Source organism: Quercus suber, unplaced genomic scaffold, assembly GCF_002906115.3.
Source record: "Quercus suber isolate HL8 unplaced genomic scaffold, Cork oak 2.0 scaffold_61, whole genome shotgun sequence".
NCBI classification, from domain to species: Eukaryota; Viridiplantae; Streptophyta; class Magnoliopsida; order Fagales; family Fagaceae; genus Quercus; species Quercus suber.
Window position 1 is genome coordinate 1,354,631 of NW_027069526.1, and position 14,432 is coordinate 1,369,062.

The window sequence follows — 14,432 nt, forward strand, 5'->3', positions numbered from 1 at the left end:
TACTAAATAAGGGGTTTCTAATTCTTGCCATTTCCTAGAGGATTTAGATTTCCTAGGAAGTTTGCCCTTATTCTTTTTCCTAAATTGAAGAAGTTTGATAATCTCATCAATTATGAAGGTTAGATCCCCATCTTCATCTTCACTTTCTTTATCTTCATCTTCACTTTCATCTTTATCTTCATCTTCAGAGTCCTTAATCTCTTCTTCTATACCCTTAAGAGCCAAATTTCTACTCTTTTCACATTTTCCCATTAAACCTAATCCCATCTCATAGGTTTGAAGGTCTCTACAAGCTCAGTCAAAGGAATTTGATCAATGTCCTTTACTTTTTCAATGACAATGATCTTGGCATGGAATCTTTCAGGTAAGGACCTAAGGCTTTTCCTAACAATTTTGGATTCTGCTATAGATTCTCCAAGGTTAAAGGCATAATTCACAATATCCTTGAGTTTAGCATAAAACTCATCAAAGGTCTCATCCTCCTCCATCCTAATTTCTTCAAAACTACTAGTGAGTCTTTGAAACTTCACAGTCTTTACTGCCCTGGTACCTTCATAGGTGGTCTTAAGAATGGTCCATACTTCCTTGGCAACTTCTGTGGATGATATTCTCTTGAATTCCTCATTGGTCACCCCACAAAACAAAGCATTCAAGGCCTTACTATTGAAATTTGCCGCTTTGATTGTTTCTTCATCCCAATCCACCGGCGCTCCTTTAGGCTTAATCCAGCCAACTTCAACAGCTTGCCATACCTGTTCACCTAGAGCCTGTAAAAAGACTTTCATACGAATTTTCCAATACGTATAATTAGTGCCATCAAATAAAGGAGGAATCAAAAGAAATTGTCCACGATCCATGACAATGGGGGTCAAGAATCACACTCAGGAAATTAATTCAATCAGAGTGAACCCGTTCTGATACCACTTGTTGGGAAATTTAGACCCCAGTTGATAGAATTAATAAATTTTAAACCCAAATTGTTAATTAGATTTATTATGAATAAAACTTGTTAAAATAAACAAACATCAATATCATGCATAACGGAAAAGTAAATAAGACAATATATGATGACCTAGGAAAACCAATGAAACAAACTAGTTTCACAGTAAAAAACCTGGGGGGAAACCTTCCTAAAATGAAATTCACTATAGTAAAGAAAAATTTCAGATCTAGTACAAAACCTTTGTCCCTAGACTTTATAATCCCTGTAGATGAGCTTATAGCAGAAATCTTCTACCGCTTTAGAATCTCTAAATTCTTTAATATATGAACGCTACCCTTTTTGCACGGATCCTAGTACATCACTAACACACCAACTTAAAGAAGATGTTGGCTGCAAAGTTCTTCACTTCATCAACAATGAAGATCAAGAAGTACTTGGTTACAAAACCCTAAGGCGCAAAGACACAGTAGCTTCTTTTAGAGAGAATAAGACATCAGTCACCTTTTGCATATGTTCTCCTTGTATTCTCTTATGTGACGATCTCTAAAATAAGTCTTATATATGTCTAGAATTGTGAGAAAAGAAACCCTACACAAATACATAAGCATGGGCCGAAAATCTGAATTTCGTAATTCTTGATAAATACCTCAATAGGTAGTATCTGTCAAACCTCATTAAACCTCGATAGATAGTTATCTGTCGAGCAGTTGTCAAGGTTTAATGAATCAACACTTCTTTACTTGTTTCTTAGATAGATTTGCATGGTTTCAATACTATACTTGAACTCTTGTTCTTTGAAGTATTAAACACATACTAGATCTACCAAATTACAAGTAAAGTGCGTTTTGTTAAATGATTAGCCAATTACATAAAATAGTAATATATGTTCCTAACATTAAATCATATATGTCCTAATAAACACCATTTTGGACCCTATATTTTGAGGTCACTATCAATTTGGTTCATACATTTTAGTAGCAATCAATATAGTTCTTGTTATTTTCAACTTCTAGTCAATTTGGTCTCTATTATCAACTCACTAAAGGAAAATGCTTAGGTAGTAAACGGTTTGCATTGTTGGTGCACATGTAGCTAACAAAATTAATTGAAAGAAAAAAAAAAGAAATCAAAACAAAATTTCTCAGTTGTTTTTTTTTGTTGTTGTTGTACTCTTTTAGTTTCTTAGCTACTAAATGCTTTCCCAAAAACACAACAATCTGAAAAAACAATAATATTAGGCTGTACAGATTCACCCCGACCCCTTACCATTCACCCAAATTTATAAATACAACCTAACAAAACAAAATCCACATCACTTGCACAAACCCTCGCACCAAAGTCAAAGAGAGAAAGGGCAACTTCAAATTGCTGCGGCCACAAATGACAGCAAGAAAACCCAACAATTGAATGAGGCTAAATTGTGGCGGTGCGATATGCTTGGGCTGAGGACAAAGGCGAATTAGTCTCCTTAGTGGATTTCGTTGATGTAAATAATTTGAAGGAAAAAAACCGTTTGAATTTGATTTGGGCTGTGTTGGTGTGAATTGTCTAATCGAAGTGCAAGGCATTGGGAGTCTTAAGCAAAAGCCTTTTGGCCTTTGATTCTGTGACTTTTGTTATTCGGTGAGAGACCAATAACATTACAAAAATCGAAACTTTTCTCCAATTGTTTCATGCTTTAGGATTTGGGTCAATTTTAGAATGTTTAGTAATGTACTATATAGTTTGTGTAGGGACCAGGTTCAGGCCTCCCTGTGTATTACGGGAATGGACCCAAGCCCAGCTAGCCCTGCAATTAATTTGTAGAGAGCGGGGTCAAGAACTAGGCCCTAGTAAGGGGTGCAACGACCACGCGTGGTAGTTCTCAGGTGAACGTGAACAATGATGCTCCTCGACCTTTCTCCAGCGAGCTTGCTGTTCTTATGACTGCCTCCCTCTTTCGCTTTTTCCAAAAAAAAAAACCTCTCTCCTTAAGAGGGATCCCTTACATTATATACTCCTTTCCCCATTGATCACGGCCCTACATTTGTTGAGCAACCAGGCCACCACTTGAGTACCTGTCCCATCAACCACCTTCCTGTTCTTCCTGTGGGTTGCGGCAACCAAGGCAACACTGTTCTATAATCCCCTCCTCATTAATGCAGCCAGGATGTTAGTTGAGGGCATTTAATATGGAGGTGATAGCTCGCCTTAGACTTGCTCCTTCACCGTGCTCCCGTTGTCGACGCGTGGCACTTGCCCTTTCCTCCTCGGATATTTAAGAAGACCCCTCTTTGGTGGTGGGGTGCTCGTGTATTTCTGAGGTCTCGAATATCCGAGGACGGGGTCGTCCTCGGACCTGTTTCTTGGGGGCTGGACATCGTACTTTTATCCTTGGACCCCACATGCATCCTCTGCATGGGCCTTTGGGCCTGGTTTGAAGTGGGCCGAGGCTGCCTGACTTTCTGGCCCCACAATAGCCCCTCAAAATCTTGCTGCCCACATCCTCGGGCGGGGAGAAGGATTTTGACACCCTCGGGCCTGCTCCGTGTCCAGTCGAGTCTTATCCCCCGTCAGTGCAGGGGTCTATTCATCTGCCCAAGGCGCGTTGTTGACGTTTCAGAGCGCGTAACGTGCCCTTCATTAAATTTCGGCGGCTCTGTGCTCCCCACGTTCAACGAGGCATTACCAATCTAATGGTGGAGGTTCGCCTCGCATTTATGGGCGGGAAAACCTGCACGATTCCTCAATTTGGGGTATAAATACCCATTCAAACTGCTTTTTCCTGTTTTTTATTTGCAATCAAGAATTCTTGCGCGTCTATCCTGAGTTCAGCCAAACTCTCACTTACATCTCTAGCACAAAAAGTCTGTCCGAGGAGCTCCTCCTCATTCCTGTAAGTCGCTCTATCCCTCTCTGAGCTCTCTTCCTCTTTACCTCTTCTTCTCTTTTATTTGCTCTTTCTTAGTTCCTTTAGGCATTACTTGGGATGGGTAGATTTAAGAAATATGTCTACACTAAAGAGGCGATGGAGAAATTCATCGCCGACTATGGGATACCTAGCAACGTAGGCTTGAGGTATTGTGAGGATGGGGAGTGGCTCTTTCAAAGAGAGGAGGACGAGGTGGTGATTCCCATTATCACTTTCCTCGAAGAGGGTATGAGGATCCCCATGGGACCGGTGATGAGGGGCTACCTTATGCACTTTCGGCTAGCCCTCACCAGTGCGCAATAAATGTTTTCAGGATTTTGGGCTGTGTGGACGCCCTGAACGAGAAGATGGGGCTGAGGTTGACCCACCACGACGTGAACTGGTGTTACAACCTTTAGCTCCTTAAGGGCAAGTCGTATTACCTGAACACAAGGGATGACAGGGTACGGCTCATCCAGTGCTTCCCTGAGTCTAACAAAGGGCTGAACGAGGATTTCCTCATCGTGTCCGGAGAGTGGCACGATGGCCTTCACTGCCTAACGACGGAGGGAATACCAGGTGGGGCAGTGGGAATAGGAGGGGGTTCAAGTTCTCTTTTCCTTTTTTTTTTTTTTTTTTTTTGCTAGTGCAATTTGCTTCGTTTGGTTACTAACGTGAATGTGTTTTCTTCCTGATTGAACTCATAGTCATGAAAAAGTATGGTACCACAACTTGTGGTATAATTTGTGCTACAATTTACCTGTGTGACAAGTTATAATTAATGGAAAGATAATGATGTTCATATTACTCTTTTACCAATCACAATAAGCCACGTAACACAAATGACCGACCCAAATTGTTGCACTAGAACTACTTTATGGTCATAGATGGCAGGCAATGAGATAAAAAGTTGCCTCTGCACATACACTGATGCACGCATAAATATACATATTTTAAAGTTTCGCTCTCAACCTTCCGTCGCGTGTGAATCATAGGTGGATGAAAAGAAAACAATTGGTGTGGTGTGCCGCTTGGCGCTCTTGCCGCCCTTTGTTTCATGTTTCAACTTTCAACTTTCAAAACGCTGAAATAAAAGAAAGAAATGAACAAACATTACTAGCACATGCGTCATCCTCGCCTCCACAGCAGGCAGTATCTTTGAGTGAGTGAATGTAAGTGAGTTCTTTGGAAGTCCGCACTTACATACAACCCCACTTTACTCTCTCTCTCTCTCTCTCTCTCACTCTTTCTGTGATTCTATCGTTTTCACCATCTTCTTCTTACTAAAGAATATATTCTTCGCTTTCCAATTCATCACCCACCATTCTTTTCATACTTTTAAAGCTCCTCTCTTTTTTTCCTTTTCAAGGGCATGTAAGTATTTGCAGCCCAAGAAAAAACATCAAAGTGGGTTTTCTTTATTCTTATTCTAATTCTGCTTCTTCTTCTTTGCTTTCTGTTGTGGGTTTTTTTTTTTTTTCCCAGTCTGAATAAGCTTAGATTTTTCAAAGAACCAACCTGGTTATGGATTCTGCAGTTCTTGATGGTATCATCAATAAGCTGCTTGAAGTTAGAGGGAAACCTGGGAAGCAAGTGCAGCTCTCTGAGGCACAGATGAGGATGCTGTGTGTTCTCTCCAAAGAAATCTTCTTGAAGCAGCCTAATCTCTTGGAGCTCGAAGCTCCTGTCAAGATCTGCGGTATTTTAACACGAACTCAATGCGCTGTGTTTTTATTTTTATTTTTATTATGTTTCATGTTTGTTGATGTGGGTCTTGATCGAGTTTTTGAGTTTGACTATGGATGTTTATGTGCTGTGGGTAGAGACAGAATATAATATGTTCTGAAACCGTTGCAAAAATTTGAGGTTATTATGAAAATGAATGACGGGTATCCAAAAGGAGATCAAATTGCTTGTTTTGAAATGGGTGTTACCAAAATGTCATCATGAACTTGAGAATTCTATCTTCTTTGTGGGTTAATTTGGATACTTTTCACTATTCATAGATTTGTTTGCTAGGAAATTAGATTATTGACGAAATTTGATATCTTTAAAAGTGAAGTTATATGGTTGGTATGAATTATATATGCATATATTTATTTCAATTGAATCACCTTCGTTTCTTCAATTAGACTTCAGGAAACATAATCTGGATGTAGATTGAATTGGCTCATCTGACATGGATTGTGTTTGAGCTTTAAATTTGGTCATGGAATTTTGCTACAGGTTTTGATTCTGAATAGATTTTTTTGGGTTTTTTTTTTGGGTGTGTGTGGAGAGAGAGAGAGAGAGAGAGAGAGAGAGAGAGAAGAGAGAGAGGGGGGGGGGGGGAGGGTGGATGTTCGGTTTCATTTTCGGAATTGGATTAATTTTCTAAACTTGATGTGTTCCATGATACCTTGAATTGCATTCTTTCTTATACAAGTTCCTGGATAAGCTTTTGATTTGGTCTAAGAACAATGTCGTTAATATGGACAAGTTATTGGTTTAAAATATAATGGGTTTCAATGACAATTTAACCAAAAATTTAATCATCAAAAGGATAGAATTGTTTTCATTCTAGATGTTGTAATGACATTGAGTGAGACTTATAGTCAAAACTATGTTCCTGACAAGAAAGATATATGAAATCTCTTTTTGTCCACTCACATACACATGCCATAATAGTGTACAAAACCATGTTATATGGTCTGTAACATTTTGCAGTCTAAATTTGCAAATAGACATTTCTTCACTTATACAGATTTATCAATTTTGCAGTCTAAATTTGCTGATCAAATTTGCTGTGCAAATTTGCACTGACTTTATTTCTGGTCATTTGCTCTTTTTTGCCAAATTTCATTCAATCTCTGAATTTTTCTTTTCAGTATGTCTAAAGAGCTTAAGTTTTTTACCCTTTGAAATTGAAAAAAAAAAAAACATATTAAGATTTTCATTCTTGTATAACCCTAAGTCAATTTGCATACTTTCTGAAGCTAAATTAGCCATTTCATCTTTAATTAAATTTCTTAAATCCATGGGTACTTGCTGGGCATTTTCTAGAGAATGGGATGTGCAACTGAGTTTGCTTGTTCACTTTAAATACTTGGATACACTATGGTTATAAAAGAGGTCAGGTGTGTCATCCATTGAATTCCCAGCTCTTGCACTGGAAATGCTCATTGCAATGCATGTTAATTTTCTATTTTTCCTGTTCACCTAAAGTACGTATCTCTAGTTCTCTATTTTCTAGTCAAAACCACTTTACTTCTCAAAGAGCAAAATTACTGTTCTTCTACCCCAAAGATTCAAAATGCTATAATTTGACATTTATTATTTTTGTTGGGTATAACGATAACCATACAGCATCTGTTACTGCCTGAATCAGATTTTTCCCTTAGAATTTTCATTAGACTACTGGTTTATTACTTTATATTTTACCCTTTATTAGTATGATAACCTTGAGTACATATTTTTTATATTGCTTCCTTTATGGTACCCAGGAGATATTCATGGTCAATATTCTGATCTTCTGAGGCTTTTTGAACATGGTGGACTACCTCCTCGCTCCAATTACTTATTCTTGGGGGATTATGTAGATCGTGGGAAACAAAGCCTGGAAACAATATGCCTTCTCCTTGCTTATAAAATAAGATATCCAGAAAACTTTTTCCTTCTGAGGGGCAACCATGAATGTGCTTCTGTAAACCGTATCTATGGATTTTATGATGAGTGTAAACGAAGATTTAATGTCAGACTCTGGAAACTATTCACAGATTGTTTCAACTGCTTACCTGTGGCAGCTCTCATTGATGAAAGGATACTCTGCATGCATGGGGGACTTTCTCCTGACTTGCACAATTTGGATGACATAAGGAGTTTGCAGCGGCCTGCTGATGTTCCAGAAAGTGGTTTGCTATGTGATCTCCTCTGGTCTGATCCTAGTAGAGATGGTCAAGGGTGGGGGCTGAATGATAGGGGGGTTTCCTATACCTTTGGTGCTGATACAGTGACAGAATTCCTTGAGAAGCAAGATCTTGACTTAATTTGTCGAGCTCACCAGGTTTGAATCAATTTAAACATTTGTTTCAATCAGACAGCTACTACTGCTTTATTTAAAAATTTGGTTACATTTGCAGGTTGTGGAAGATGGATATGAGTTCTTTGCTAATAGACAACTTGTAACCATATTTTCTGCTCCTAATTATTGTGGAGAGTTTGACAATGCTGGTGCCATGATGACTGTAGATGAGACGCTAACGTGTTCTTTCCAGATTCTAAAGCCTGCAGACAAGAAGCCAAAGTTTGGCAGCTTTAGCTTTGGGACCTCGGCTGCTGCTAAACCTGGTTATACTCCAACAAAAAGCAAGGTATTTTCATTCCTCATCACTTCACTGGTCCATCATTTAGTAATAATAATGGAAATGATGTTAAAGTTTTTCTAATTTGTCGATGATTGATATAAGACAAAGGGGGAATGAGTTCTATTCAGAAAAAAATATTAGTCATCATCAGTGCAGATTTGAGGGAGGAGAGCACTTCAAAGTAATGGGTTAAATAATAAATCATCATTAAATTTAAATGTGGATACCATGGATGTGCTCTTTCCCCTCCACATCCACCCTTGAAAAAGAAAGAAAAAGAAGAGACAGGTTTTTATGTAAACAAACAAGGTTGGCATGCAAGTCTCTTAACCATAAAACATTGCTCTATTTAAGGGACTTTTCCTGTTTGGACTGGACATTTTGTTAGTTCAAAAATACCCTTAACATTCCTAAGTTTAAGTAGAGACGAAACTAAAGGATAGTCAGGTAAGTTTAACTTGCACTAGAATATTGCCTACAAAATAGGAACACTATTTATTTAGGTACTTGAAATGCTCCAACTACTTAAACTCACGTTTTCAAAAAAAAAAAAAAAAATTTCACGTTTCACATCAACCCAAAAAAAAAAGTCTTAACAGTTTTTTTTTTTTTTTTTTTTTTTAAAATTTAAAATTGCTGTTTCCTTACTCCTAATCTTACGTTATTTTTAAATTTTTTATGAAAAAAAAAAAAGCCTACTTCCAACTTAATTTGTTTGTATATAAATCTAATCACATCCCTAGGTATTTTGTGATTGAAGAATGCAACAACCCCTAATTATGATGAATGAAAATTATTTTAACCTTTAAAAAAAAATAAAAGAGCCTCTAAGCACGCGTGTGTGTGCATAGAGGCTNGGGGGGGGGGGGGGGGGGGGGGGGGGGGGGGGGGGGGGGGGGGGGGGGGGGGGGGGGTGGGGGGGGGGGGGGGGGGGAGGGTGGATGTTCGGTTTCATTTTCGGAATTGGATTAATTTTCTAAACTTGATGTGTTCCATGATACCTTGAATTGCATTCTTTCTTATACAAGTTCCTGGATAAGCTTTTGATTTGGTCTAAGAACAATGTCGTTAATATGGACAAGTTATTGGTTTAAAATATAATGGGTTTCAATGACAATTTAACCAAAAATTTAATCATCAAAAGGATAGAATTGTTTTCATTCTAGATGTTGTAATGACATTCAGTGAGACTTATAGTCAAAACTATGTTCCTGACAAGAAAGATATATGAAATCTCTTTTTGTCCACTCACATACACATGCCATAATAGTGTACAAAACCATGTTATATGGTCTGTAACATTTTGCAGTCTAAATTTGCAAATAGACATTTCTTCACTTATACAGATTTATCAATTTTGCAGTCTAAATTTGCTGATCAAATTTGCTGTTCAAATTTGCACTGACTTTATTTCTGGTCATTTGCTCTTTTTTGCCAAATTTCATTCAATCTCTGAATTTTTCTTTTCAGTATGTCTAAAGAGCTTAAGTTTTTTACCCTTTGAAATTGAAAAAAAAAAAAACATATTAAGATTTTCATTCTTGTATAACCCTAAGTCAATTTGCATACTTTCTGAAGCTAAATTAGCCATTTCATCTTTAATTAAATTTCTTAAATCCATGGGTACTTGCTGGGCATTTTCTAGAGAATGGGATGTGCAACTGAGTTTGCTTGTTCACTTTAAATACTTGGATACACTATGGTTATAAAAGAGGTCAGGTGTGTCATCCATTGAATTCCCAGCTCTTGCACTGGAAATGCTCATTGCAATGCATGTTAATTTTCTATTTTTCCTGTTCACCTAAAGTACGTATCTCTAGTTCTCTATTTTCTAGTCAAAACCACTTTACTTCTCAAAGAGCAAAATTACTGTTCTTCTACCCCAAAGATTCAAAATGCTATAATTTGACATTTATTATTTTTGTTGGGTATAACGATAACCATACAGCATCTGTTACTGCCTGAATCAGATTTTTCCCTTAGAATTTTCATTAGACTACTGGTTTATTACTTTATATTTTACCCTTTATTAGTATGATAACCTTGAGTACATATTTTTTATATTGCTTCCTTTATGGTACCCAGGAGATATTCATGGTCAATATTCTGATCTTCTGAGGCTTTTTGAACATGGTGGACTACCTCCTCGCTCCAATTACTTATTCTTGGGGGATTATGTAGATCGTGGGAAACAAAGCCTGGAAACAATATGCCTTCTCCTTGCTTATAAAATAAGATATCCAGAAAACTTTTTCCTTCTGAGGGGCAACCATGAATGTGCTTCTGTAAACCGTATCTATGGATTTTATGATGAGTGTAAACGAAGATTTAATGTCAGACTCTGGAAACTATTCACAGATTGTTTCAACTGCTTACCTGTGGCAGCTCTCATTGATGAAAGGATACTCTGCATGCATGGGGGACTTTCTCCTGACTTGCACAATTTGGATGACATAAGGAGTTTGCAGCGGCCTGCTGATGTTCCAGAAAGTGGTTTGCTATGTGATCTCCTCTGGTCTGATCCTAGTAGAGATGGTCAAGGGTGGGGGCTGAATGATAGGGGGGTTTCCTATACCTTTGGTGCTGATACAGTGACAGAATTCCTTGAGAAGCAAGATCTTGACTTAATTTGTCGAGCTCACCAGGTTTGAATCAATTTAAACATTTGTTTCAATCAGACAGCTACTACTGCTTTATTTAAAAATTTGGTTACATTTGCAGGTTGTGGAAGATGGATATGAGTTCTTTGCTAATAGACAACTTGTAACCATATTTTCTGCTCCTAATTATTGTGGAGAGTTTGACAATGCTGGTGCCATGATGACTGTAGATGAGACGCTAACGTGTTCTTTCCAGATTCTAAAGCCTGCAGACAAGAAGCCAAAGTTTGGCAGCTTTAGCTTTGGGACCTCGGCTGCTGCTAAACCTGGTTATACTCCAACAAAAAGCAAGGTATTTTCATTCCTCATCACTTCACTGGTCCATCATTTAGTAATAATAATGGAAATGATGTTAAAGTTTTTCTAATTTGTCGATGATTGATATAAGACAAAGGGGGAATGAGTTCTATTCAGAAAAAAATATTAGTCATCATCAGTGCAGATTTGAGGGAGGAGAGCACTTCAAAGTAATGGGTTAAATAATAAATCATCATTAAATTTAAATGTGGATACCATGGATGTGCTCTTTCCCCTCCACATCCACCCTTGAAAAAGAAAGAAAAAGAAGAGACAGGTTTTTATGTAAACAAACAAGGTTGGCATGCAAGTCTCTTAACCATAAAACATTGCTCTATTTAAGGGACTTTTCCTGTTTGGACTGGACATTTTGTTAGTTCAAAAATACCCTTAACATTCCTAAGTTTAAGTAGAGACGAAACTAAAGGATAGTCAGGTAAGTTTAACTTGCACTAGAATATTGCCTACAAAATAGGAACACTATTTATTTAGGTACTTGAAATGCTCCAACTACTTAAACTCACGTTTTCAAAAAAAAAAAAAAAAAATTTCACGTTTCACATCAACCCAAAAAAAAAGTCTTAACAGTTTTTTTTTTTTTTTTTCTTTTAAAATTTAAAATTGCTGTTTCCTTACTCCTAATCTTACGTTATTTTTAAATTTTTTATGAAAAAAAAAAAGCCTACTTCCAACTTAATTTGTTTGTATATAAATCTAATCACATCCCTAGGTATTTTGTGATTGAAGAATGCAACAACCCTAATTATGATGAATGAAAATTATTTTAACCTTTAAAAAAAATAAAAGAGCCTCTAAGCACGCGTGTGTGTGCATAGAGGCTAGTGTTGCTTTATGCATGCGTATTTGTGCTATATTTTACAAGGATTCTGGGTATCCAGGTATAAGTTTTAGTGATCATGATGTCAAATCTAAACCCCAAACTAATATTGAATTTATAATTTTTCTTCATTCAAGGTAGAACACTGTCTATGTAACATTGTGTCCAAGATGGGAAAATTACAAGCAGTTGAATAATGAACTTTCCAATTATAAAAAATTAAGAAAATAATAACCATGAACTTGGAACATTGAAGAATGTTTTCCATGGAAACTCTAGCAGACAAATATTTTAGATCATGCCTATGTTGTGCTCTGTCTGACACAAGCACATACACTGAAGTGTCCACGAATGGTAGCCCAGACTTGCTTCTGAATCTTGGTTGTTATGTGCTTCTGAATCATGCCTATGGAATTACTTCATTTAACCATGACCAGCTTTTGTGATGCAATAAATTATTGGTCAAGCTGTCCAATTTAGATGCATCTTAGAGCTTGAATCTCTTTGTGGAAGCTTTCATTTACCTTATGGTCAACTCAAACAAATAATTTATTAACTATTATTTTCCCAGATCCATATGACTGAGCAAAGAGCCAAAGAGTTGTATATCAGCTAATTGATAAATGATCTGGAATCCCATGCTTAAATGATTACATATGAGATTATTTATAGATAATTTATTTATCTGTAGACTTCAACTCTGTCAACAACTTAACATTCGCTACAAGTTATTTCTTAGTCTGATTTCTCATGAGGTTAAAACTTAACCCTTAGATGTTCTTGTTCTTGTTCTTTTATGTCAAGCTGGATATTGCTCTGCACTGAAACATTAATACATTTCATATTAACATTCTTATTTAATATTTTCCTTAAAAATGTTTTTTTTTTATTACACTGCGGACATTTCTTGGTGCCAGGGTATGAGAAACTCGATCTAATGGAAATGTCTTCAGAAGATAGCTCAGATTTTTGGTGTTTGAAACATCTGCAAATTGGTCATCCAAGAAATCCAGATTCCATTTCATGTCAATACAAGGGAAGAGTGTAAATTGATAACTCCCTTAGCCTTAAGCTAAGGATAATGCAAAAGATTTTCCTCTGAAAATAAATTTACAAATCCCTTAAGCTAAGGATAATGCAGAAGATTTTCCTCTGCGAATGATACAAAACTAGTTGAAGCATAGCAATGAAAGTTCTTTCTTTTTCCTTTTCTCATTCAGTTCCCCCCCCCCTCCCTCTCTCTCTCTCTCTCTCTCTCTCTCTCTCTCTCTCAAGCTTTTCTCCTTGTAATATAATCACAGCTTAAAAATTGGAAGGGAGCAATTACCCTTGTAAATTGAATAATCCCATTGAAATATGGTTGAGTTTGTGTTTCTCATTGAATATAAATGTGTAGTAAATTATTTTGATCTTTGTAAGGGGGTCAATATTAGATTTCAAGAGCTAATTTTATCTTTTTCATTTTCATCCGTATTGCCAGTCCATAAATCCATTGCTCATCACCAAAGGATGATTTACATCTGTATTTCCAGTAAACGGCACAGATATTCACTGATTCAAGGGCTTTTTTAATTTTTCTTTCTTTATCTACCATTTTTCTTTCAAGTATGATTACATCTTAAAAAATCTTTGACAACTGACAGGGCCTTGGTGATAATTCCTGTTATTGTAAAATTATACTGGTTTTCCTATGTTGTTTCTATGATACGGCTCAAGATCAACCATAATTGAAAACTTGAAACACCACTTTTAAGTCCTCGAAATTTTTATATGAACTTTTGTTTCTCAATTTAAAAAAAAAAAAAAAAAATCAAATTTTGTCTCTAAAATTTAAAAAGTATATTTGAACCTATCATCCTAATCAGCAATATCATCATCAACAGCTAATTAGTCAAGCTTTGAACTGGTCTTTTCAAATGTGGGGACATTATTATATCATATGCTTTGCTTAACCACTAACAAGAGTATATTGAATCGTTGATTGTTGACATAAATTTTTATCTTTATGATTGTAATCAAGTTGAGGTTAAGAATTCTTCTTAAAAAAAAAAAGGTTGAAGTTAAGAATTGGAATCTGCTTGGTTCAAATTATTCTGATTTTAGTAGTAATTTCTGTACTCTAACTTCTGAAGCCGTTGAAGCAGAACTCCGGACCTAAAGACTTTATTGAACACAAAAAGCAGACTATGGGCCTGGGCCATCTCCATCTTACAAGTAAAAGCTCAGCAAGGGAGATAATAGATGTGGGTTGTCTCCAGGCAATTACACTCAAAAGCCCAACGAGCATTATTGTGGGCACAAAAACTTATAGGGTGAACTCCCGAGCAACATTTTATTCTTTTTATTTTTTTAAAATTTTTAAAATTTGATAGTTACGTTTGGGGAGGAGGCAAGCAATGGCGGAGGCGGTACATTGCCCTCTGACTCCTCCAAAAATATCTTAAATTCTCTTATTATCTCA

The 14,432-nt window shown here is 36.7% G+C and overlaps 2 protein-coding genes across 8 annotated transcripts; both read left to right on the forward strand.

Moving 5' to 3' along the window:
- Positions 1–4,777: 4,777 nt before the first annotated feature.
- On the forward strand, positions 4,778–9,113 carry LOC111993702 (serine/threonine-protein phosphatase PP1). Of its 7 annotated transcripts, none has more exons than XM_065772615.1 (4): positions 4,778–4,995; positions 5,371–5,532; positions 7,316–7,875; positions 7,952–9,113. In XM_065772615.1, the coding sequence occupies exons 1-4, from the start codon at positions 4,833–4,835 to the stop codon at positions 8,255–8,257; spliced, it is 1,191 nt and encodes a 396-aa protein (XP_065628687.1). In that variant the 5' UTR covers positions 4,778–4,832; the 3' UTR covers positions 8,258–9,113. The 7 variants fall into 7 exon arrangements, with proteins under 7 accessions (XP_065628687.1, XP_023881315.2, XP_023881338.2 ...); XM_024025547.2 differs by having other exon boundaries at positions 4,879–5,005; positions 5,319–5,532; XM_024025570.2 differs by having other exon boundaries at positions 4,884–5,005.
- Positions 9,114–9,875: 762 nt separating this feature from the next.
- Positions 9,876–13,384, forward strand: LOC136061184 (serine/threonine-protein phosphatase PP1-like). Its single transcript, XM_065772669.1, has 4 exons — positions 9,876–9,890; positions 10,210–10,821; positions 10,898–11,128; positions 12,889–13,384. Exons 1-4 carry the CDS (start codon positions 9,876–9,878, stop codon positions 12,907–12,909), a joined length of 879 nt encoding a protein of 292 aa, XP_065628741.1. The 3' UTR covers positions 12,910–13,384.
- The last annotated feature ends 1,048 nt before the right edge of the window (positions 13,385–14,432 follow it).